The sequence below is a fragment of the Mesocricetus auratus genome, unplaced genomic scaffold (genome assembly GCF_017639785.1).
Source record: "Mesocricetus auratus isolate SY011 unplaced genomic scaffold, BCM_Maur_2.0 Super-Scaffold_100040, whole genome shotgun sequence".
NCBI classification, from domain to species: Eukaryota; Metazoa; Chordata; class Mammalia; order Rodentia; family Cricetidae; genus Mesocricetus; species Mesocricetus auratus.
The window spans coordinates 603311-630072 of NW_024429217.1; the positions used below are offsets into that span (position 1 = coordinate 603311).

The 26762-nt window shown below is 39.3% G+C and overlaps 1 protein-coding gene across 6 annotated transcripts; it reads right to left on the reverse strand.

Moving 5' to 3' along the window:
- Positions 1–998: 998 nt before the first annotated feature.
- On the reverse strand, positions 999–26470 carry Znf317 (zinc finger protein 317). Of its 6 annotated transcripts, XM_040734740.1 has the most exons (11): positions 26283–26470; positions 23823–23902; positions 19140–19310; positions 14836–14938; positions 13914–13976; positions 8986–9175; positions 8122–8261; positions 7516–7642; positions 6718–6813; positions 5426–5508; positions 999–3967 (listed from the first exon to the last, which is right to left on the reverse strand). In XM_040734740.1, exons 6-11 carry the CDS (start codon positions 9014–9016, stop codon positions 2645–2647), a joined length of 1800 nt encoding a protein of 599 aa, XP_040590674.1. In that variant the 5' UTR covers positions 9017–9175; positions 13914–13976; positions 14836–14938; positions 19140–19310; positions 23823–23902; positions 26283–26470; the 3' UTR covers positions 999–2644. The 6 variants fall into 6 exon arrangements, with proteins under 6 accessions (XP_040590674.1, XP_040590676.1, XP_040590675.1 ...); XM_040734742.1 differs by lacking the exon at positions 13914–13976 and having other exon boundaries at positions 8122–8237; XM_040734741.1 differs by lacking the exon at positions 13914–13976 and having other exon boundaries at positions 999–3964.
- Positions 26471–26762: the final 292 nt, after the last annotated feature.

Here is a 26762-nt window from a genome sequence, read left to right on the forward strand (position 1 = left end):
GGGATCTGTTCGTCAGATTACAAGGCATAGATACCACATCTCTGCTGAAGCATCTCCTTTTGGGAACCTGGTCCCCATGCTGGATTACCTTCCCCAGTCTTCATGCAAGGGGAAGAGCTCAGTCCTGTCTCAACTGGATGTGCCATGCTTTGTTCAAGCCCATGGGAGGTCAGCCCCTTTCTGAATGGAGACTGAGGAGGAGTAGGAGACAAGGAGGAGAGGAGGGAGGGGAAACTGTGGAGGGTATGTAAAATAAATGAAGAAAATTTTATTTAAATAAAATATATAAAAAAGATTGTCTAATCTCAAGTGCTACTTAAGCTCCATATTTTCTCTCAGCACCATACTTAATTTTCCTTTTAGCTGCTATTACCTGATGCACAACAACAAATGCATCAGATGCTCTGACACCAACTAGAAGGAAAGCCTCACCACAGTAAGAAATTTGAGTCACTGCTTTCAGTCTTAGGTATTAAAGAATAATGCTATCATAAAAGAGGCATTGGGGTTTAAATCCAAAGAAGTCCTTGTCAACGAGCACGTTTTAGTCAAACTATAAACTCTCATCTCAGATGCCATACATGTGAAATGGAAACACTGATAGAATTTACTTCCTTGAGGTTTTATGAAAACTGATACCTACGAGGTCTTGTTAGGATTTTCATGTTTATAAATTTATAATGGAAATACTAGGACTTCACCTCACTGTTGAGAGAATCTGGGTCTAATGATGGAATGACTTAATTTTTTACTGTAACCTGAAGTTCATCTACACACAACTATCAAAAGAATAGCATGACAATACCTTGAAATACCACATGAATATTTGACTCAACTTACTTAAAAATCTTTATCTAACAATTCCAAAAACAGCCACTAAAACTTTAATTAAAGGTAGCAGTGATCACCTTTCCAGAGAAAGAGGTATGGTTTCTGGACAGCATCCAACAGGGTAGGAAACTCACTTCCAACCAATAAACAAATATCCAATCCCATTGTAAACTTATAATCAACTTTATTGTTTTCTCAGGTAATACAAAGTATAGATATAATCAATCAAGCACCAATGTAAACTCTTTCAGTAGTCACAGTACAGATGGGGTTACTGTGACTTCTCTAGTGTCTTCTTTAGACTGTGGTCTTCATATTCAGGGTCACACAACGAATTAAAAAATTTTTTTTCAAAAGTTTTTTGTCAGAAAAATCACTCAAAGACCCCTGTTTAATAATCAATGTCCAGGGTCATAGGATGTAGAGAATACTAGTTGCATGAAAAAATGCAAAAGATTTCTTAAAGTAGCAACATTTACTAATCAAATAAAACCATGATTCTTCTGCTATAGGAGTTCAAAATGGGTACTGGGGAAGCAACTAGAAGTCTTTGTTATTCTTTTGGACAGAAAGCCACAAGCAACCAAAGGATCTACACTACAAAGCTTCATGCTTTGACCACAATGCATTTGACATAGGTATCAAAAATACCCACATTACCCAGTGCATAGCATCACACAATTCTAAATACATCATTGGTCAGGTGAAGTTTCCCAAAGGGAAATTAAGATAGGAGCAAAGGTATTGTAAAAAATACTATATACAGATCATTTGTAATGGGCCCTAACAGTTATTCAGAGGACCATAACCCTAAAGAATAAAGAGATCAAGAAAACTAAAGAGCTTGTGTCTGCTGTTATTAAGAAAGACTTGCACATAGAACCCGACATTCATACACAGGGAGACTGTGGTTATAAGCATTTTCACTGATGCTCATCAGCTGTGGATATTCTCACACATTTTCAGAAAAAAATGGAATTGCATTTTTTTTTCTGTTACAAAGCTGCAAAAACTTTCTCCTAATGTGAGTGCGCATAGAGATGATAATAATCGAGGAATGGATAGTATTATTCTCAAAGTCAGCATGATTGTATTAGTACAAATAATTCTTTGACATGGATGATTTCTGTGTATTGTAGGTTATTTGGTAACATTTCTAGTGTCATCTTTCTATATACCTGTAGCACCCCTCTCCCCATTCTCAAAACCAAAAATCTGTTCAGACACTGACAAATGCCCTGGAGAGCAAAACTGCCCCAGGTTGAGAACCAACGCTGCCTGAAAAAGATTTTTACAGTTGTATGTCGGAAGCATCTGTCAGACGGGTTTCCTCTTTTAAAAGAACAAGCACCTTGCTTGTGAGCCAACAACTAAATAGCTGACCGCTTTGCTCACCTCTTCTTATTGACTTTTCCCTGTTCCTCACTTCTCAGAGTTTTCTTTTTACTCTTATTTCTCCCGTGAGGAAAGATTTCCCTAATCACCGTATTGATAAAGATTTACTCTGGGAGTGCCCACAAATTCTTGTTGATTTTATTACTAACTGCCCAAGCTGAAGAGTCTCTCCCTAAGTTCTTGCATGTTTAAGAACATGAAGTATGTTCAACGTTTCTTGATACTCAATACAAAATTTTTCTCATCCCCTGTTTTCTTAGAGACCCCCATGGGTTAAATACCAACTCAAGTCTTCTAAATCTTTACCCAAACTGCATTTTTCCAAAGTTCCATGTGATCTTTTGTGTTCTGTGTGTGGAGAATTAATGAAAGATTTGTGACTTCTTAAACCTGCCAAGTTTCCTTTGCAACCGAGTACTCACTGAAGCCTTTTCCACATGGATGGTACAAAAGGTTTTTCTCCCCGGTGGGTTTTCACATGACTCCTAAGGGACGAATGGTCACTGAAGGCTTTTCCACAAGCAAGGCATTCATAGGGCTTTTCCCCAGTATGAATCCTCCGGTGTACATTAAGGTTGGAACCGATGCTGAAGGCTTTTCCACAATGGTCACACTCATATGGCTTCTCGCCTGTGTGGCTTCTCATGTGTGTCTTCAGGGTGGATTGGTTCCTAAAGGCTTTTCCGCACTGCCGACACTCCACGCGCTTCTTGACAAGGTGGATGCTCATGTGTCTCCTTCGTGACAGGTAATCGCCAAAGACCTTCCCACAGGAAGTGCATTCATAGCATCTTTCTTGAGTGTGTATCTTTCTGTGTGCAGTGAGGTTGGAACTTGCACTGAAGGCTTTCTCACAGAGATCACAGCCATAAGGTTTCTCCCCAGTGTGAGAGTTCATGTGTGTCTTCAGGATAGACTGGTTTCGGAAGGTTTTCCCACACTGGCAACACTCAACTGGTTTCTTTACCACGTGAATCCTCATGTGTTTCCTCTTTGATAGGAGGTCACTGAAGGACTTCCCACATTCTTTGCACTCATAGGTTTTCTGCACCATGTGGTTCTTCTTATGCAAATTGAAGTTGGACTTCCACCGGAAAGCTCTGCCACACTGTGTACACTCGTAAGGCTTTTCCCCAGTATGGTTCCGGATGTGCTCCTTCAGGTGAGAGGGGTGCTGGAAGGCTTTCCCACAGTCCTGACACTCATAGGGCCTCTCTCCAGTGTGTGTCCGCTTATGGGCTATGAGGTGGCAGCTCCTGCCATAGGCTTTGCCACACTCCTCACATTTGTAGGGTCTTTCCCCAGTGTGAACTCGCATGTGGATCTTCAGAGCAGAGAGGGTCCGGAAGGCGTTACCACACTGACTACAGTCAAAGGGTTTCTCTTTCAGGTGAGTTCTTGCATGGCTCCTTAGAGCTGAGGGGTCGTTGAAGGCTTTGCCACAGTTGCTGCACGCATAAGGCTTCTCCCCAGTGTGAATCCTATGATGCCTTGTGAGAGAAGCACTGGTAGTGAAGGCTTTCTGGCACTGGTGACATTCATGCATTTTTCTCCCGTCATACATGCTCATGTGCGGAGTCAGGTGAGTCCTGTTCTTGAAGGCAACTCCACAGCTGTGGCGGTGATAGGGCCTCTTGTTTGCGGGTCTTCCTACTGACTGAGTAAGGTGAGAGCTGATACTGAAGACTTCAAACAGATGGGTGAATTGAGAAGACTTTTCCAAAAGATGAGATTTGTCCTGCTGGTTAAGACATGAGAGATGACTTTGGTATTTAGACACCCAGTATTTAATTTTATGTTTTTGGTGTTGATGGTTGAACTGAAGGCCTGATAAATACATAGCATGGGATTTAGCATTAGATTACAGGCCCAGCCTCTTTAAATATTACCTCTGATTAAATTAGCAACAATAGAAGCATATTGCTATGACTGTGTCAAATAGTTTTATGTCAACTTGACACAAGCTATGCTATCTGAGAGGAGGGAACCTCAATTAAGAAAATGCTTCCATAAGATGGGGTTGTAGACAAGCCAGTAGGGAATTTTCCTGATTAGCGATTAATGGGGGAGAGTCCAGCCCATTTTAAGTGGCCGGCCGAAACCCTAGATTGGTGGTCCTGGGTTCTATAAGAAAGCAGGCTGAGCAAGCCTTGGTGAACAGGCCAGTAAGTAGCATGCATCCACGGCCTCTGCCATTAGTTCCTGTCCCCAGGTTCCTGTCCTGGTTGAGTTCCTGTCTGACTTCCTCAGTGGTGAATGTGGAAGTATAACCCAAATAAACCTTTTCCTCCACAAACTGCTTTGCCCATGGTGTTTCATCACTGCAGTGGTGCCCAAACAAAGAGGATGATCAAAGACGTCATCGTTCCTGTTGCGTTTGAGTTTATCAAAGGGAAAAGGAGGCACTCACTCATAATCCCAATTCAGATGGTGAAAGCAGAAGAATTTTGAGTACCAGGCTAGCCTGGGTTATAAAACAAGATCTTGTCTTAGCTAAAAATAAATAAATAAATGAGTAGATAGATAGACAACCAACCAACCAACCAAACAAATAAATAAATAAACAAGTGCAGAAAATGTGGTTACTGTGTCAATAAGCTTCATGTGCACTACACTATAATGCTTTTCTGCATGGAAACTTTGTTCACTGTTTAAAACCAAATTAAGCTCCATCACACATTATAGAAATATTTACTCATCAAAACTCTAGAGGAAAGTCTTGGGCTAGATGTGGGATCCTATCTAAAATGGACAATACAAAGCATCTTATTTCAGTCGTAATGGCTTCTGGATCAAGATTTTGCCAACCCCATTCCCAAACTATTTAAAGACAAAAATATAACTATATTAATACTGAACACGTACAAACTGTTGTCATCATTATCTTAAACAATACAATAATAAAGTTATTTAAACATTTTACATACCACACTGAATTAGGTATCATAGGCAATCTAAAAATAATGCAGAGCATATACCAAGATATGCACAGTGCTATGCAGTCAACGCAAAGTGACATTTTATACAAAGAAACTAAGTACTCTTAGAGCTTGGTAGTCACAGGGAGCTCACTGGAACCAGCTCACTGGAGCTCAGGTTTTCTCTCGAGTAGGTCACTTGACTGGCTCTTCTGTCAGCTGACTAGTGACTACCTTGGTCTTCTTCAGAAAGACAAAGATACAGCCTAAGGAAATCTCACCACTGTCACTCCAGTAGATGCTTCCTTCCCCAAAATATCTTCCATAACAATGGACCACTTCACTTTAGATGGAGTTCCCGAATCTGAAAGAAAAAACCAGAAAATTTGACTCATTCAAAAAGAAAGTGAAATGATGAGAATGAAAAGTAGACTTCTTTATGAATTCTAATGATATACATGCAAAGGCAAGGTAAAAAGGAAGAACATAAAAATAAATAAAATTATAGTAAACATCAAACTACAGATCAAAAGGTTCATGAAAGAACAGACAGGGTTAAGACAAAGAACACTTCCTAACATCCTAGTTAACATTATTGAATGTACTTGTTCATTAATGTTTTGAATGCTTTTGCTCAAGGGTCCATGTCTTACAGAGTTGGCCTCGGTATAGTGACACTGAAGTGGCAGAACCGTCAAAGGACAGGGCCTCTTGTGAGGTAATTAGGTCATGGATTATACTGTTCTTAAGTGGAATCAGTGTTGATCTTACAAAGTCAACTACATCCTGTAAGAGAATGCTGTTTTCTAAAGGCAGATACGGTAACCCATGCATGTGACCTCAGCATTCAAGAGGCTGGGGCAGGAAAATCATGAGTTCAAGGCCAACTTGGGCTAGAGTGACACCATGTTTGGAGAAAAGAGACAAATAGTGGACAGTTATATAACAACACTGATCTCTCCTACTTGCCTTGGTTCCTATTTTACCATATGATATTAGTTTTAAAAATGATTATGCTACCATGCTGTCTTGGATAATCATTATTAACTTACCTAGACTTAGTGTGACCATTGAAACATACCCTGGGTATATGTATGTATGTGATTCTAAGAAAGCTTTAATTGAAGAGGGGGAAGACCCACTCTAAATGTGGGCTACAGCATCCCAAGGCTGGGTGGAGATACAGACTGAATAAAAAGGACAAAATAAGCTGAGCATCTCCCTGTCTTTCTGTCTCTCTCTGTCTCTCTGTATCTCTCTCTCTGTCTCTCTGTCCCTGTCTCTCTCTCCCCTCCCTTCTGGAAGTGATTAGTCACTCCCCCTTCCTGTTGCCAGATCATTCCTGCCACATGAGGTACTGCACGTTGAAACTGTGACCAAATAAACTCTGTCTCTGAAGTTACTTTGTGCCTGCTATATAAATGCAATCTGTCAAGTTATGAGGCAGCTGGTACCAGGATGATGGCACCATGTTCCTGAACTGAACAGGAAAGCAACACGGTATTCTCTCCACTCTAATCACTGAACAGAGCTGACAGCCAAAATCACATTCCTGTGTCTGCTGCTCACTCACCAGGAGAAGAACCCAGCTGAATGCCTCTCTCCTCCATCCTCACCTCCTCTTCTTGCTCCAGGTGTGAGATGAGGCTGGGCTTGCCAACCTGATACCCTACTCATAGGGAAAAACACATGCTGAAGGATGATCATGCAGAGGAAAACCCGTCCATTAGATTGGGGTCAACAATTTGGTCTTCAGAATTTTCTGAAGGTGGACAAAGCTGACATAGGAACAGCCAAATGGTGTCATATTTCTAAGGAACACAGTAAAAATCTTCCATAAAAACCAAACCCAAACATACTCATACATTTTCACATGTGAATATTTCGTTTGTCTGTTTAAGTGCTAGGAATGGAAACCACTGAGCTACACCCCTGGACAAGAATGGACATTTTTAAAAAATGGTTTCTCACTGAACTTGAAGTTAGGCTGTTGTCTAATAATTTCCAGCAATTATTTTGTGTCTACCTTCCGTATCTCTGGAATTTACAGATGTTATCTGAAATGACATGCAGCTTTGCATGTAGTTGCTAAGAATTTGAAATCACATCATAATACTATACAGTAAGTCCTCTTACTCACTGATCCTTCTCCATCAATAAGAATGGGGACCTCTTACATTAAAAATTTAGGGTTAAGCTCAGTAACATACTTGAAAACTTTCAAGCTCAATGTAATGGACAGGTCATACTACCAGAGAACCTATGAGGGTGAGTACCTGTTTTGTTTGCTCTTAGCTTTGTTCCAAACCCAACCAAATACTAGATAAAATATCTTATCCCTAAACAGTTGAAGGAATGACGATAGCCTTACCCAGTGAAGTTAGGTTGCTATAATTTTCCAGCATTACATCTTTGTATAGTTTTCTCTGGGAAGAATCCAGCAGCGGCCACTCTTTCTCAGTAAAATCCACAGCAATATCTTGGAACGTCACAGACTCCTGGAACACCATATACATTTGAGGTCAGTGAAAAACCAGCTGACAGCAAGGCAACAGAGGCAGAACATGGGCATGAAAAATCTGATGTGTGACTTTAAGATACGGTCTGCTGAAGGTTTTGGTATATGTGTTGGAAGAAAATTCCCAGACAGTGTCTAGTCCCTTTAAGGAGCTCTTAACTTGTCTCACTACTTCAAATACAAATGACAAGAAGAAAATTGATTTCCACTTCTAGGGTGGCTGAGAGCTTGCAGCTTTAATTCTTTTCTGCTTTACAGTTGATTCTGAGCACTAAGAAAACATAAGAGGAGCACTTGCTACAAAGATCACTTCCTCTAACTTCTTCAATGATGATTACAGCCATCCAACTTCCCTTGTTGACCTAGATGAGTATATAAAAGAATTCCCACATGTAATGGTGGTGGTGAGGGTGTCCTAAAAAGTACCTGTCCCAACTTGGACTTTGAGATCTTATGTACCTGAGAAGAAACATGAGTTGGTACATTCGGCTCTGGAGTATGGCAAGCAAACAAACCCAAATTCTGCTGACAGGAATGGCATTTTGTAGGAAGAAGAAATTCTGATTCCTGGCTACCTGCAGAGCCATGAGATGATACAGCTAAATGGAGAAAATGAAATCCTTGAGATTCAACTGCCCTCTCAGTAAGCATTCTCAAAACACTCACACACATAACCTCCCCCACCCCCACACCCCTCTACTTATTCACAAACAAGGACAGAGAAGAGGGTGTTGGGGATATGCAACCACAGGCAACAATGTATCCTGCACACACCACTTGCTTAGGTCCATGTTTGACTTCAGGTTTTAAGTTTAGCACCTTTGCATTAATATAATGACTTATTTTAGGGATGAGACTCATGTTTAAACATAATATTTATTTACGCTTCCCAATTATATACAAAGCTGGAGATCATTTGAGGCACTTTTGCAACACAGCTATTTTGACTGCAACCTGTCACTTGAGGTAAGGTATAGAATTTTCCACAAGTGGCATCATAGCTACCATCACAAAGTTTCAGATTAGGGATTTTCAGATTAGGGGTATTCACCCTCTATGCAGTCCCATTTCTGAGTGAGGAAACTGAAGTCCCAAGACTCAAAACAATAGATCACATAAGGTTAAATTTCACCTTTACTTTCTGCACTATATATGTCAACTATATACATGCTCTTCTTTGTTTCAAACCTACACATGCCTATATGAACTACCATCTCATTCAGCTCACCCATCCTGGCTCAACAGCTTACACATACGTATCTTCTCTAACTTAGGCATGGCAGGCATTTCTCATTTACTGAGGGCAAGAACAAAATAACTTACCAAATGTGGGAGACAGCCCAAGGGTAGCCATCCTTTGGGGGCACAGGCAACCTTAGTTGAATGTAGGAGTACGTGAAGCTGACAACTGGGGCTTCAAAGGCTGTCTCTCTTATTTAGGGAGAACTCTGAAATTTGTTTCTTGTCATTTCCTCTTGACCCACAAGCTGTTTGATAATGGGTTGGCAACATGCTAAATAAAGAGAAATTCAAAGTATTTCCACTAATAATAGGAACAAGACAAGACTGCCCACTCTCTCCATACCTATTCAATACAGTACTTGAAGTCTTAGCCAGAACAATAAGACTGCTGAAGGATACCAAGGGAATGTAACAGGAAAAGAAAGAGTTAAAGGACTTTTACCCACAGATGATATGATTTATATATATATATATATATATATATATATATATATGACCCTAAAAATTCTGCCAAGAAATTCCTACAACTGATAAACACTCTCAATAACATTGTAGTATACAAAATTATTATGCAATAATCACAAGTCTATGTATTCACAAATACAAATGGACTGTGAAATCAGGGAAACAATACCTTTTACAATAATATATATATTATATATATATAATCATACACACATACATACATACACACATATGTATGTCATTTATATGTATCATATATGTATGTATATATTTGATTCCGAATATAAAGTATCCTGAATAATAAAAGACTTGCTGGAGGTATCACCATCCTCAATTCTCAAATTGTACTGCAGAACTACCATAATCAAAACTGCATGGCTTGCCAATAAAAAGACATATTGATAAATGGAAACACATATAACACCCAGACAAGTTCACACACCAATGGACACCTGTTTTTGATTAAAAAAAAAAGGCAGAAATATACTTCAGGAAAAAAAAAAAGATAGCATCTTCAAAATGGTGCTGGTCAAATGGGATGACTGTATGTAGAAGAATAGATCCACACTTTCCGTCTTGCAGAAAACTTAACCACATATGGATCAAAGACCTCAACATAAGGCCAGATATATTGAATCTGATAGAAGACAACGTGGGGAATAGATTTGTATGCACTGGCACAGAAGAAGACTTTCTGAACAGAACAATAGCAGAGGTAATAATTACTCTTATGGGACCTCATGGAACTGAAAAGCTTCTGTATGGGAAAGGATACCATCATTTGGAGAAAGTAGCAGTCTACAGATTGGGAAACGATTTTTACCAACTACACTTCTGACAGAGAGCTAATATCTAAAAGAAAAAAAAACTTGCACATTAAGAAAACAAACTTAAAAATATGTATTCCCAAAAGAGGACACACAAATGGCTGAGGAGCCCTTAAAGAATGTTCAACATTATTAATCATTAGGGAAATGCAAATACATACAACTTTGAGATTTCATCACACACTAGCTAGAATGGTCAAGATCACTAAAACAAATGACTGTTCATGCTGGTGAGGATGTGGAGAAAGGGGAACTTGTAAGCGTTTTGGGATGGAACAGAAGTGGGTCAGGTATTCTGGCACTCGGGAGCCACAGAATACTGAGTGTTACACAGCTCAGGTGGAAAGGTATCCTGGAGCTCAGGAGCCACAGACCACCTCAGGTTGCAGGAAGCTTAGCAGCTTACAGCCTTGCCTCAGAGAAAGGCTTCTCCAGGGTATCAGCTCCGCTCCGGCAGGACAGGGTCTTCCAGCTGGGGACGTTCGCCCAGTGTAGCAGTTTTGCTTGGCAGGAGGTTTCTCCCGGCGAAATTGCTACAGTTCAGCTCTGCTCCAGGAGAACGGAGAGCAGGGAGCAGGGAGCGGGTAGCAGGTTTCCTGGGCAAGTGTTACAGCCCTGCTCGCTCTGCTCTGCCCAGGGTCGCCTCTGCTCTGTCCCCGCAGCAAAAGAAGATCTTCACCCAAAGCTAATCCAAAGGGGTTTATTGGAAGGGAAGAATCCAGGAGTGGCTGCCCTCTACCAGAGCGGCAGAGGACAGCCTGGTAGCGTGAACAGACACAGGGTTTATATAGGAATTCTTGGGGATGGGCAAGTTTTTCCAAGGTAGGATTGGTCCGATTTCAGTGCTGAGCTCAGACTGGCTAGAGCTCTGCTCCAGGATTGGTTACTTTTTTACACAGGATTAGGGTCAGATTTAGCTCTGGTTTCAGGGCCAAAGTGTGTTTCTTTCTCTGGTCCTTTTTAGCATTTTGGCTCCATTTTTAGGGCCAAGGTACATTTCTTTCACTGACTCTGATTCCAGGGCCAAAGTGTGTTCCTTTGGCACTGGTTTTAAGGTCAGGGTACATTTCTTTGGTTCTGGTTGCAAGGCCAAAGTGTGTTTCTTTGGCTCTGCTCAGGGTGTGTTTCTTTGACTGGTCCCTTTTCCCTACAGAAATGTCATCTATTGCTGGTGGGAATGCAAGCTTGTACAGTTATAATTGAAATCAATGCAGTTCCTCAGGAAGCTGGGAATACATATACCTCAAGATCCATTTATACCACTCTTGAGCATATACTCAAAGGACGCTTCACCCTATTATAGAGATGTCTTTAACCATGTTCATTTCTGCTCTATTCATAATAGTCAGAAATTAAAATGGCATAAATGTCCCTCAACAGAAGTATGAACAAGGAAAGCATAGTACATTTACATTATGGAATACCGCTTGGTTGGTTAAAAAAATAATGAAATTTGCAGATAAGTGGAGTTAGAACAAGTCATTCCAAGTGAGGTAACCAAACCCAAAAAGACAAATATGGCATGTATTTGCTTATATGTAGATATTAGCTGTTAAATCTTCAATAAGTAGGTTACAATCAACAATGCACATAAGCACAGAGCTTAAGTATGAAGCAAGGGATGCAAGGGAGGAATGGGTCTCCCCAGATAGGAAAAATAGAATAGATAGTCATGAATAGATTGCAGGTAGGACTAGAACAGGAGGATCAGATGGAGAAGGAGAGGGAAGAAGGGCGAAGGAGGAAATATGAGGAGGGACAGTTTATAGGCCATTTGAAGGGTTGCATGGTAACCCAATACGGCAGAAGTTTTCTAAAATATATAAACATATGAATGTGATCTAAAAGGAATCACCAAATAATGGGAGAGATGGAACTTCAACTGGACATCTCTCATCACCAAATGAAGCCTCTAGCTCTGGGAATGGGTTGCGTATAATTGAATTTTTGGCCAAAGAGGCCCCACAATAATACTTAAACAACTCAAGCTGTTCCAAGGTTATTGATTGCGCTCTACAAATTAATGGTAAAGCTCTATTGCTAAAGACAAGAGGGGAAGTTGAAAAGGTGCTCAACCAGAGCCTTAACCTCTACTTACAAGCGTTCGCGGTACTGGAAATACTCTGCATGCTGCCAAACAAGGCACCTAAATACCAACCTGGCTACAAATCCTTTGATTTTAGATGGTGTCCTGTGTGCAAGTTATGGTAGCGCAATAGTGGCACAAAACTTGAGGGAGTAACCGATCAATAAAATATTGGAACAAAAGCCTAGACAGGCGAGGGACGTAGTGGAACATTCTTCTTCTAAAGTAATGTAACAATCAAATGTCTTCTAAGGACACTCTGTTGTACTCATAGATCACTGTCTGCTCAGCCATCATGAGAGCTTCTTCCTATTGTAGACAAGAAGAAATACACATGCCCACAGCCAAACAATGTGCAGAAAGCGAGAGACTTTGTAACACTCAACCCTAAATGGGGTATCTCCATCAAATCCCTCCTATCAATACTGACAGAACCTTGTGGGAGAGGAGGTGAAAAGACCATAAGAGCCAGAGTGGATGGAGGACACCAAGGAAACAAGGCCTTCTAAACACAGTGGGGCTAAGGCACATAAGAACTCACAGAGACTGTAGTAGCAGTCATGGGGCCTATACGGGTATGAGCTTGATGGGATCTCAGCACTATGAGGCAAAGTGGACAAAAGTTATATCCCTAAATCAGAAGATATCTCCAAATGACAACTGCTTGAATAAGAAAAATTAAGTTTTCTCCAATGGAGTCTCACTGGAGAAACAAATCACTCTTAAGTCTACGGGCCAGAAGTAGATGACCAACAGAAAATGGAATACAAAAAAGGAGGGGTGAAAAAACAGTAAATACTGTAAAAAATTCATAACAATGTTAAAATGTAGGGAAACTTAGAAGATTCACAATAATGGTCTTCTAAAATATAAAAGATGATTAGATTAATAAGTATACAGAGGAAAGTCAAAGGATCAGAGGAGAGCTAGAAAGAAATTTGGTATGTGTAGCAAACTTCCTTCCTTTCTTCCTTCCTTCCTTCCTTCCTTCCTTCCTTCCTTCCTCCTTCCTTCTTTCCTTCCTTCCTTCTACTTTTTCTAGACAAGTTTCTTTTGTGTAACAGCCCTGGCTATCCTAGAACTTGCTCTAGAGACCAAACTGGCTTCAAACTCAGAAAGATCCACTTGCCTCTGCTCAGCAACAGATTATTAATCAGGGCACAAAGCAATTCAATACCAAAGAACCTTTATGATAACTGTTCAGAAGACTCTTACTTGAAAACGTAAATTGACCATTATTTTCATTACAGACACATAAATGGCTTTGAGTTAAAACAACAAAAACTATTTAAGGATTAGTTAAACACCAAGTATACAATCATAAAGACTACCTTCAGCAGTTTAGGTTACTGTGTGTGCAGTCGGAAATAATGAGGAGGTAGAGGCAGGGGAGAGAAAAAGCAAATAAGATAGGGAAATAGGTAGAGGGAGGGCAGGGATACAGAGGAAAACAGAGGAAGAAATAAACAGCTTACAAGAGTATTCAACAGGTGTGGATAAGGAAATGTGTGAAATATTAACCAGCCTTAAAAGAAATGAAGGTCTGACCCATGCTATGACACACGTAAATAAACAACTGTGCTAACAGACATTAGCGAGACAACGAAGGGCAGATGTATGATATCACTTACATGAGGTTCACAAAGTCAGATTAATTCATGAAGTTAAAAGGCAGAATGTTTTTGCAAGGGGCTCTGGAGAAAAGAAATGAGGGATTCTTTAAGAGATTCCCAGTTTCAGATTAAAACTATAAAAAAGTTGAAAAGATACATGGGGGAATGGAGTCCATTGTCAATGTATGGACTGCCACTAAATTGAACAATAAGGGCTAAGGTTTGTTTTATTTCATATCAATTAAAAAAAAAGACTCATTGATTTTTATGTGTATGAGTGTTTTCCCCTCATGTATGTATGCATGCGTCCTGTGTTCCTGGTGCCTATAGAAACCAAATCCTGTAACTGGAGGAACTGTTCCGAGTGCCACAAGGGTGTTGGGAACCAAACAAGAGTCTTAACCAAGCGCTCTTATCTGCTGAGCTAGACCTCCAGTCACTTATTTTATCTCAATACTTCAAGTGTTAAAAAGCTATTGCAGAGGAAGATAACTAGAGGTACCAATAAAAAAATTGCACATTTCAAAGTCCAGAAGAAAATGTTTTGACATTTTCACAGTTACTATAAATTCTTGAAATATTTAAGTATTCAACTTAAACATTAATTCCCTTTATGATATATACCATGCTACCTAATGACATGTACAATTTTAATTGAATATTTGAATTTTTTTAAGTTATAAGTAATTACATCATTCCCCCCTCCCTCCAATCTCTCTTGTATGAACCTTCATTATTCTTTCAAATTTACGTTTTGGCTTATAAGTAAAGAAATGTAATAAACCACATAAATGGATATAAAGATAAAAATCACATGATCATCTCAGTAGACAGAGAACAAGCATTTGAAAAAAATCATCCATGATAAAGGCCTCAGAGAATACAGTCCTTGAGAATTACCTCACACAATAAAAATTATTTATGAGGAACCAATACTCACCATCATCTTAAACTGAGAAAAGCTTGAAGCAATTCTACTGAAGCAAGGAACCAGATAGGGATATTTACTATCCACACTCCTTTTCAATATATGCTCAGAATACCTGAGGAATAAGGCAAGAAAAAGAAATTAAAGGGATACAAATAGTGAAGGAAAAAGTCGTACTATTCCTATTTGTGGATGATATGATACTATAGATTAGAGATCCCCGAAATTCTACCAGAAAATTTCTATGGCAGGATACAGAATCAACTTGAACAAATTAATACCTTTCTATACACCAACAACATACAGAGAAGGAGATCATGGACACACTCCCATTGACAATAGCATCAAAGCTAACAATATCTAGGAATAAACCTAAACTTTAAACGTCTAAAGAAAGAGATAGAGAAAGGCATTAGAAAATGGAAAGACACCCTATGAGTATGGATTAGTAGAGTTAAAATTATGAAACTGGTCATTATATCAAAAGTTATTTAAAGAGTCAATAAAATCTCAATCAAAAACCTTCCAATATTCTTCAAAGAAATAAAAATATCATAAAATTCATATGGAACCACAAAAGAATAGCCAAAACAATTGTCAGGGACCTCCAGCCATCAGTCAGCTAGGCTGTATCACGTACTCATAGAGAAGACATGACACTAAGACCATCCTGCCACCCCTTCTGACATAAAGCAAATTCCTGCGGTTTACCAGTCAGTTAAAGATTAGCTTAATTGGAAAAACTACAAGGTCCTCAGAAGATAGGCCTGAGCAGTAGTAAATTGTAATAGATAGGATCGGATCCTGCTGTCAGGTTAGCAAGCAACATAGGAATTCCTACCCCTGACCTCTTGCCCTGTAGATTAGGTAGCCAGGCAATGCAGCAGACCACCTCTCCCACTGACCTCTTTCCCCTGCAGCAGCAAGCACACCTTCCCCCCTTCCCCTCCTCACTTCTCCTATATAAATCCCTTTGTGATGAAATAAAGTTGTCGCCTTGATCAGAATCCTGTCTTGGCGTCCATTCCTGTATCCCCTGTCCTCCATCTTTCTCCTAGGTGTCCACCAGACCCACGTTGAATGTCCTTGTGTCAGGACAAACAATTATGAACAATTATGGAACAAAATAGGGATTGTAATTCCAAATCTTATATATTACAGAGCTATAGTGATGGCACAAAACCAGATGTGTAAACTGCGCACATAACTTCAGCCACTCAATATTTGACATGTACTCCAAAAGCATATGCTGAACTAAGCTTCTTCAAAATCCTGTGCTGTAATACTGGATATCCACATGCAAATGCTGCTTACTTTGCACAAAAACTAACTCCAAATGGAAAGGCCTATGAATGAAATATGAAACTCTTAAACTGCTAGAAGTAAATATAGGCAGTATCCCATAGGAGAGGTATAGAAAAGGACTTTGTAGAGAGGATCCCATTTGCCCAAGAATTAAGGCCAGCAATTGACAACTGGGACTTTATGAAACTAAAAACCTTCTGCACAGCTAAAGAAACTATCAGCCAGATGAAGAGGAAGCCCACAGAATGACAGAATCTTTGCCAGCTACACATCTGAGAGAGGATTAATATCCACAATATACAAAGAAATCAAAAAGTAAACAAACTAAAAACAAAAACAAAAAAAGCTCATTTGAAAAGTGGGAACTGAATAAAGTTCTCAACAGAAGAAAAATCAATCGCTAAGAAATATCTCAAAATGACTCTGTCCTTCGTAATTAGAGAGGGAAATGAAAATCAAAACAACTTTGAGATTTCACCTTACCACAGTCAGAATGGCAAAGATAACAATACAACCAACAACAAATGTTGTAGTGTGAGGAAAAAAGGCCCATCATCCACTGTTGGTGGAACTGCAAATTGGTGAAGTCACTATGGAAACTAATGAGAAGTCTCAAAAAGTTAAAAATAAATTCATCATATAATTAGCCTTTCCACTTCTTGGCATATGCCCAAATGACTTGACATCTAAACCCACGGACATCTGCTTTGCCATGTTCAATGTTGCTTTACTCACAATAGCTCGGAACTGGAAATAACCTAGATGTCCTACAACTGATGAATGTGTAATTGGTACATATCTACTATAGTATACTATTTATCAAAGAAAAATGAAATCATGAACATTGCAAGTAAATGCATGAAACTAGACAATATTCTATTGAATTAAGACAAACAGCATGTTCTAACCCCAAATCTAGCTCCAAATATTCAAATGTGACTACATACCCTATAGTAACTCTAGGAACCGGAAAAGTAAAACCAGGCTATTGCCAAGAAAGGAAGGCTGCAGAGCAACAGCTGGGGAAAGGCAGTGTACAAATGATCTAATCAGGGAAAGAACAAAGGGAGGGCTCTTTAGGCAGGGAATGAGGTTAATACAGAAGAAGGGAGAGGGAGAAGAGGAATAGCAGAATAAAAGTGATTTGATAGGAAGAATGAGAAGGGGGCTTCAGGGAACAGGGAGGGAGCTAAATACAGAAGATGGATGGAGCAGGGTAAAATAAAAATAATGATGCCTCAAAAAACTACAAGAAATCATACTATGAACTGTTTACCTTAAAAAACAATAGTAAACATAATCTGTATATAAATACACACAGACATTTCAAATGAACTTTTCTCATCTGGTCTGAATGTGCTCTCTCCAAGAACCCAACTGTTGACAGGTTACAAAGCAAGTCCCCAATGGCAGTGCTAATGACAATGTTTCAATTCCAACCTGAGCTGGTTTGGCCAGGAAACAGAAACGTAGATCATTTCTTCTAAGTCCTAAAGGCTGGCTGGATGCTTCTGACTACAACTCTCAGTACCACCTGTCTGACAGATTTCCCATGCTAAGCACCTGGCTGTCCCAGATTTTACCCCCCCCCCACTCCCCATCACCTTCCACCCTTATAAAATCTAACAAATTTTTGCAGCTGGGTGCTGTCATCCACTGTCTGTGGCAGTCTGGAAAGTTCTGCTTGTTTTCATAAACAGTTACATGCTGGGCATACTTACACTAACCAAAACCCCAATATCAGACAAGGGTTGTTGTCCAAGGCAATAGAGAGTACTGTTATTGCCTTTAATTACCCTGCAAAGGTACAAAGTAAGAGCCCGTTGCTGAAGGAACTAAATACTTGAGACAGGGTCCAGAGGCTCCTGAGCTGGAACTAACCAAAATGCCTTTCCTTAGGATGGGTTTCATTGCACAGGATTATGGTGTGGTAAGCTTCCTCCTTTACTGTCCTCCAAGACAAGCATGGGATGATAACCCTAAAGGAGCAGTACTTGTACGCATACCTTGGCAGTAACCAATAGCTTTCTAAGAACATTAAGTCTTGCTCCACTAGAGGAAAACCATGCCTGGTATTGGAAACATAACTAACTTTTCAGTGCAAGTGAAGTCATGGATCTTACAGGAGAACCTGTAGCCACCACTGCACTAAAAAAGAAAAACCCCTAACTACATTCTAAACATTTGTTCTTATACCTACAGATGAGTGTATTTCTCATCTACAATCAAGGAAACTACTCTTTGCAACAGACTCCCACAGGAAACCACAATCAACAAAAACCCAGTTGTACAGCCCAGACCTAGAAGACCCCTGCACGTAAGGCTCAGGAAACATTTAGGAAGGTTGGGCAGAAAAACTGTAAGAGCTACAAGACCAGGGAGCATGCTGGGAGATTATGCTTACTATGAATGTAAGACCCTATACTCATAAATTCTCACAATTATGACTGCTCAAGCGTAACCTGAACAGAATGACACCAAGCACATAACAAAACAGATGGGAAAAAGTCCACCAAGCCTTAACTCTAGATCAGGAAGTACAGGCAACTGAGGAATGCTGGGAACAGGAGAATGGCCCTCCCCAGGAATTGTAAACTAGCTGGTTGTCCAGTGCCAAATGGTCAGTCTTGAAAACATACATACTAGTAACATTATATGGACTGAGCAGCCTACATTTAGGAATAATATGTACATACATATATGTATGCAGATAATAAATAATGAAAAAATTGGCCATGAATTTAAAGGACAGTGGGGAGGGGTGTATGGGAGAGTTTAGAAGGAGAAATGTAAAAGCCTGTTACCACATACTCATAAGTTTGTAAGATTTGCACAATTGCCAAGCCAATGAGAAACTAGGCAGCAAGTCTTTGTGGTTTGTATGGAGAAATGCAGCAAAGGACCACAGGATACAGAGCAAAGGACAAGAATTCCATGAGGATGCTCCTAACCACCAGTCTCCATAGGACTGCAGAGTCTCATTCCTTATCAGAAGCTACTGTGGGTCTTACCACCTGTGGCCTTTGGGGAAGATCTTCCAGTATTCCAACTGGTACCCTGGCACAGAAAACCTCCATGGCCAGTTGCAAACCTGCTTCCCTTGCTTCTCCCAGAAACACCTGCCTCCAGCAGCCATAGGCAACCTTGCAGAATGCTGATCTCAGACTGGATCTCAACCTTGTCTGAAAGAAAACAAACAGCACAAATCCATCACGATGACCCAAACTTCCTTTCTCGGCATAATACAATGGGTATAAAATATGAAAATAAAAAAAAACACTACATAAAGTTTGTGGTAGTTGGAATGTAACTGGCCCCCATAATCTCACAGGGAACAACACTATTAGGTGGTGTGGCTTTACTGTAGTGGGTATGGCCTTGTTGGAGGAAGTGTGTCACTATGGGGCAAGCTTTGTGGTTTCCTATACTCAGGATACCACTCAGTCTGTAAGTTAACTTCCTGTTGTCTGTAAAATATAGGAATCTCAGTTATTTCTCCAGCACTAAATCTGCCTGCACGCCACCATGTTCCCTACCATGATGATAATGGATTCAACCTCTGAAACTGTAAGCCAGCCACCCCAAATAAACTTTTCCTTTGTAAGAGTTGCCATGGTCACGGTATCTCTTCACAGCAATGAAAACCCTAGCCAAGACAAATGGCATTATACATATTTTGCATGCAAAATATATATTCCTGTATATTTTATTGAAAATAGAATTTAGAATCAACTAAAGTACTTGTAAAATAAAACATTCTTGGTGGTTCTAAGTTTTATTAACATTTCATTAATTCTTTGAGAATTTCATACAGTGTATTTTGATCCTATTTACCTCCCTCTACTACTTCATAGCTTCTCTTCCCTACCCATAATCTCTTAAAAATACTATTTTTAAGCAAATGTCCTTATCTCAGGCTCCTATAATCTTCCTGGGCTGGCTTTTCCAATCATTCATAAGCCTTACATACAGGGATTTACATGCTATACTGCTAAATACTCTGTGTTCTATGTTTAAATATTTAGAATGTTTCTAATTTTTCACAAATAGAAAAACTATACCTACAATAAATCCTTGAAGCTAAAACTATATACTTCTTTCCCCTTTAGAATGAATTTCTAGATGGTAAAATGCTTGACCAAGTTTTATGAACATGTTTAAACCTTTTGTTAGGTATTGGGCAATTATCTTCTGAAACTGCAGCCCCTTCAGCTGTGTACATATTACATATACATGAGGACAAATATCTGACTTGCCAAGCTGATGAATTACAGTTTTGGAATCATTAAAACTGGACAAGGGATACAAAGTAATAGTTAAAAGCAGAACAGAATTTTATAGCTAGCCTCTTACTAGGAAAATAAGGAGGAGGAATATCACTGGATGATGTAATTCAGCTTGCCTGGTATGGGTAAAGGCTCTGGGTTTAATATTCAGCACTGCAAAAGAAATGGCAGGGGAGACGGCACAATAGTAAGGTGCTTGCCATGGGCACATAAGAATGTGATTTCAGATCCCACCACCCACATAAAAAAAGCTGGCCATGGTAGTGCAAATCCATGACCATATCACTGGAAATGAAGAGACAGTATGATCTTGGGAGTCTTATTGGCCAGCCAGATTAGCCAAAACAGCAAGCTTTAGTTTCAATGTTAGACCCTGTCTTAAAAGTAAACATAAGGTGAAGACCAGCCTGACTGATCCCTACTTGGTCTCCTAAATCCTGTTGCTTGTTGCATGAATAATAAACACACAGAGACAGATATGGGGTTCAAGTTAAAGATCAGGAAAGCAAAGCAGCCAAGCCACAAGAGAGCTCTTATCACTACCAAGGCTAAGACCAGAGAGGTGATCCTGACCTCAGAGTGACTGCAGACTTCAATTCTCTCCACCAAACCTCTAGTGATGGGATTAAAACTCTAGTGATGGGATGTTATGTAGTGGGATCAAAGGTGTATGAGCTCTGTTTCTCTTTTAGTCTGATTCACTCTGATGTAGGTCCAGGATGGCCTTGAACTCACAGAGATCTATCTGCCTCTGTCTCCCGAGTGCTGGGATTAAAGGTGTGGCCACCACTGCCTGTCCACTGTAGTTAACTAGTGAATTAGGTGTTTGGCTAACTAGTGGCTTAGCTCTTAACTAGGTGTGTGACTAACTAGTGGCTTAATGCTATACTCTGATCTTCAGGCAAGCATCACTGCAGTTGTCACCAACTTTGTTTCTTTGCTGAAAACCTTCTGATGGTGTCTAACTTTCCTCAGAACAAGGTCCCATACCTCTGCCACCTCGCCTTGACTATTTTCCCAGTCACTGGATCATGCTAGCTCACACTGACTTCTTCATAGAGCCTCAAATCCCTAGACAGGCACACCCTTTAGGTCCCTGGCACTTGCTATCTCTTCCTTCCAATCTTCTTCCCTACACTGTGTCTGGTTGGTTCTTCTCTCTAGGATTTTTATTACATTTAAAGGCTTTTGAAATAGTACTTTCTATCTACTCCATTTACTATGAAAACTTGTGTTTTTTTAAATCCACATTCATTTCCCCCAAAATACTTATGTCTCCTTAATATAATTTACTAAGTTATAACAGGCTATATTTTACTACAAATAGGCAAATCTGAATATGAATAATCAATAAAGTAGAACTTAGACCTGGGAACACAATTTAATAGCAGAATGTTTACCTAGTAAGCATGAGGCCCTGAGTTTGAGTCCCAAAATAAATCAACACATACAATAAAAGGGAAGAAGGAATGGAGGGAGAGATGATACAAGGTCTTTCAAATGTAGCTGTGATCATCCCCATAGAAATGAAGATATTCTAAAGGTTCCTTGATACCCTTCCGTTTGCTACTAGACTGAGATAATTCAATCCATAAAATAAAAGTTGCCCAGAAATCTCATGCTGGGAGAAAGAATAGGATGAAACCATTCAGAAAGGGAACTAGTCTTCAATAAAGAGGATTCTTTCTGATGAGGGTGGAGAGATGGCTCAAAGGTTAACTGTACTGGCTGCTCTTCCACAGGACCTGGGCTCAATTCCCAGCACTCACTTGGCAGCTCAAGACTATAATTCCAGTTGCAGTCACACAGGCAAAACACCAATGCACATAAAATAGAATATGAATACAAACACACACACACACATACGAGGCTTGTGACAATTTATCTGATAACCTTAAAGAAAATACTAAATATTCACTGGAACTGTTAATTATGAATAATTTATCCCCTCTATTTAAGCTGACACCTCATGTCAGCACCAGTAGATGGAATTCAGGAGTCAATACAACAATTTCTCTTTCCACTGTGGATTGAATGAATGAATATCCCTTTCCTACTTTTCACTATTATCTATGGTATCTGTCTTTGTAACACAGTGAATATTATCCCACTGGATACTGTGTCTTCAATTCTACCATTCAGATACATTTTTCTCATCATTATGTACTAGGGAGAAACAACTGGCTAAGTAGGAGAGGTTGTTACTATCCCATCTGGAATGCACAGGATAAATAAGATGTTAAGTTCAACTACCTGTGATTCATTTCACTATAGACACTTTGGGTTTCACATGTTGGCCCTGAGGAAGGACTTACCTGAGCTGACACTGGAACTTAGCAGAACTTACTCTAGTCCCTGACTTACTTCTCACAAGGCAGAAGCTATGCCTCATCTGTCAAGTTTATGATCCAAAATTGTAACTCCAAACTGTCCATTGTAAACTCCTTTTTTGTGGCTGCAACTCTTCCAGTGTTCAACTTTATATCCATAAATGATTTTACAAGACAGTGTCAGGTTATTCATATTTAACTACAACTACTAGCTACAGAACAGCACTTTCACTGAGGTTTGCCCTTGTTTCAGTGCTATTCATGCATGCAAACATATACATAGTAATGAAGACTACAACATTAGTGCTTCTTCAATTCCACTAGTATTCAGATCCACTTTTTTCTCTGTGTTATGACCTAGACTAGGGCAATACAAAATGAGTTGCATTCTCAGTAAATCAATATATCAATATACCTGCTGTGATCTAGGCCGTGTCCCAGGGGCTAAAAAATGGAAGAGTGAGATACATTTGCAACAAAATGTCAAGGAATGAAATTCAGAAGAAACTGCTATAGTAATCTACATATCAAAGGAAACAACATATGATAATCATATGTAGAAATGAAATTATATATATATATACTGAACATGGTGATGCACACCTTTGATTGCACCACCAGGGAGGGAAAGACAGGTGGCTATGTTTCAGTTTGAGACCAATCTGAACACTACAGTGAGTTCTATGACATCCAAGGTTGCATGAGACACTGTCTCAAAACAAAAAAATGTAATTTTTCCATTTTGGGGGATGGTGTGACAGCCTAAGTCAGGGGGAACAAAATAGTGTCATAAAAATTTAATGAAGAAAGTAATAAAGAAGCCAGAGCAGGTCTATAATCTCAACAACTGATAGGTGGAGGGAGAAGGATCAGCAGAGTTCAAAATCATCCTCAGCTATCTGAGAAGTTCAAGGCCACCTTGGGTTTCAAAGACCCTGTCCCTCCAACACAAAAACAGGTAAGAAAGAAGAAACCTATGAATAGAAAATACATATTATAAAATGGATTGTCTAAGTCAAGCAAATCTCTAATGTTTTATTATTTAAAAAAGTATCTAAACCAGGAGTGGTACCCATACCTCTATAATCCCAGCACAGAGGAACGCTGAAATATGAAGATTACAAATTTGAGAATCCAGTCTGGACTACATTGTGAATCCTGTTTAAATAAATAAAAAAACATTAAGTACATAAATATTAGAAATACATAAAATATATTAAAACATAAGTGATTATGAACAAACTTTGATTTTATAGTTTATACATTGTGTGGAAATAATAACATCCTAAAGAAAGTTTTATCATAACAAAAACAAAACATGGATGCAATATAGTCCTTCTAGAAACTCATGTACAGCTTTTTATCTCTTTTGTTTTTTTGAGACAGGGTTTCTCTGTATATCTTTGGAGCCTATCATGGCACTTGCTCTGTAGACCAGGCTGACCTTGAACTCACAGAGATCCGCCTGCCTCTGCGTACCATGTGCTGGGATTAAAGGCGTGCGCCACCAACGCCCAGCCCTCATGTACACCTTTAAATAAAGTTTTCCTGGGCTGGGAAAGGTGGCAAAACCCCTCAACTGCAGTACAGCACTCAGGCCTCCAGAGCAGGAAAACTGGGAGGCTACAGAATAAATAAGATCATACTTTCACGACAAAAAAGTGTGCATGTGTGTTGGGAGGGAGGTACACACATGAAAGTCAGAGGACTGTCCCTTCTAAATAAGTTACTAATACAAATTCAATGTACCATTGGGAAGACATCTGTCTTAATTCCACTATTCTCTGAACAACAACAACAAAACAAATCAACAAAACAAAGAAACAAACACTAGGTTATTTGTCCATTCATTCAATATACCATCATTATATTGGCCAAGACAAGGTACTTAAACTTATCAACACCAGCAAGACAGTAGGGAAAAGAAAGGACAGAAAAAAAGAAATACTTGGTAAAAAAAAAAATACAGCAATGTATCAGAAAAAGAAAAGAGGTAAAAGCAAAAAATGGCCAATATAAAATAAATATATAGATAGATAAAATTAAATGAACACTTCCAGAAAAAGACAAGTTCCTTGACCAAATAAACATAGAAAGAAAAAAATTCCAGCACATGGGAAGTTCATTTTACTAACAGTCAGAAGGGAAACAGAACCACCTATGATTTTGCTAGACAAATTCATTAATGATATTTCAAGCCTCCAGCCAAACCAGAGTATAGCAAGTGTGTATAACTCAAAGGAAGCATACATATTTAGTTATTTTATTTAGGTGATAAAACTATTATGAATAACATCCAAAATATTATACTAAATTAGTAGGAATACATATTTTATTTCAAATTGAGGGAAGTACAACACTGTGCAGAAAATATAATTGATCGCAGGAAGTCAAAAGTTCTCAGTTACCAATAGTAGCAGATTAACTATAAAATTCAATGACATTAAAAAATGCCATATTCTACAGATTTATACACAGATTCAACAAACTTTGGAAACAGGAATCCAGTATCTGGATTTTATAATCTCATTTTAAAGTATACGGTATGACAATGACTACTTGTTGAATACAAAATACTTGGAAATCTCTATAAGAATGGCATACTTGCAGCCAATAAAATAAAAATAAATAATAGTGCAATATGTATTCGGGGAACAGTAAAATCCATATAATTAATTATAGTGGAGAGTGAAATATGGACTATAACAAGAGCATACAATCCTTTAAGGTTTAATGATCACCATCACAGTCTACCTTGTAAATCCCTTCAATGGTTAACTTTTTCAATTTTTCATAAAATAAAAAACATTTATTTTAATTTTAGTGTACAATTCACTGGCACCTAGTAGTACATTCATTATTATGTAATCATTATCACTGACCTCTATAATCATGCTTATTATTAGAGATATTGTTGTCACCTGATAGACTGCACAACAAAAATCTGGCCTCTGCAGAGACTATAACTCTTGCTGTCTTTTAGTTTTAAAGTTTGAGTATGAAAGTTATGACCTTTTTTTACGTGTTTATTGTCAAAGGCCAAAGGGCGAGATATCATGCGCAAAATTCAAGGCAGAACACCAGCGAATACTATATTAAATGAACTAACTTTCGAGTTAAATTGGCAGTAGGTCACACTGAATGACAGCTATTTTTACAAGTAATGTGTTTTGTTTGAGGACTGTCAGCTAACAAACGCACAAAGTAATTGAAGACTTAACTGAAAACAGTAAAGATATCATGCAAGTTCAACAGTAACAAAAAGAAAAACAGCGTGCTTATATCAACCACAGTTTCAGAAAGAAAACTCATGTTTATAGCAACTCCTGCCATCAAGTCACCTATGAATATCCTGCTCTACGGATTTTAAATCGAGGGTCCTTTGTCACCTGTGAAGTGTTTGAACCCCAGTTTTCCTTGGTCGCTTGCTAAGGGCAACAAGAGGTGCACATCCTAAGGACCCTGGCTTCCTCCTCTCTTAAACCTGCCGGCCTCTCCTTCCCGGAGCTAAAGGGTTAAGTGTGGAAGCCGTGCTTACCAGACTGAGGATGGGATCCAGGAAGCGGAAGTCTCCCCAGCTAAGGCGAAAGGACTAGAAGTTCACATTGTGGATCCCTAACGCTTCGGCGAACAGAAGGGTTCGGACACATACAAGGGGGGGAAGCCTTAAACATTTTTTCGCACATGTGTCTTATTCCAATCGCCTCTTTAAGGTAATGGCTTCTACTTCACTTCCGCCTCCGAAATCTCGCGGAGCTTCACTGGCCACTTATAACGTGAACCCTTCTGGGGTGCATTTTGGGAAATGAAGTTTGGTAGCTTTGATGAGCCCTGCAGCATTGAGGAACCTAGAAACCTCGCGAAGCCAATTAATTGCTTCTAAATAAGAATTACTCTCGAAATGGTTTATGGGAAATGTAGTTCCTAAGTTTAACAGCAGTCAAAGGATGCTCAACTAGAGTGTGTATAATCAACCAAATTTTCCCAAGTTCTAACTGCCCCACAGCATCGTATGCTT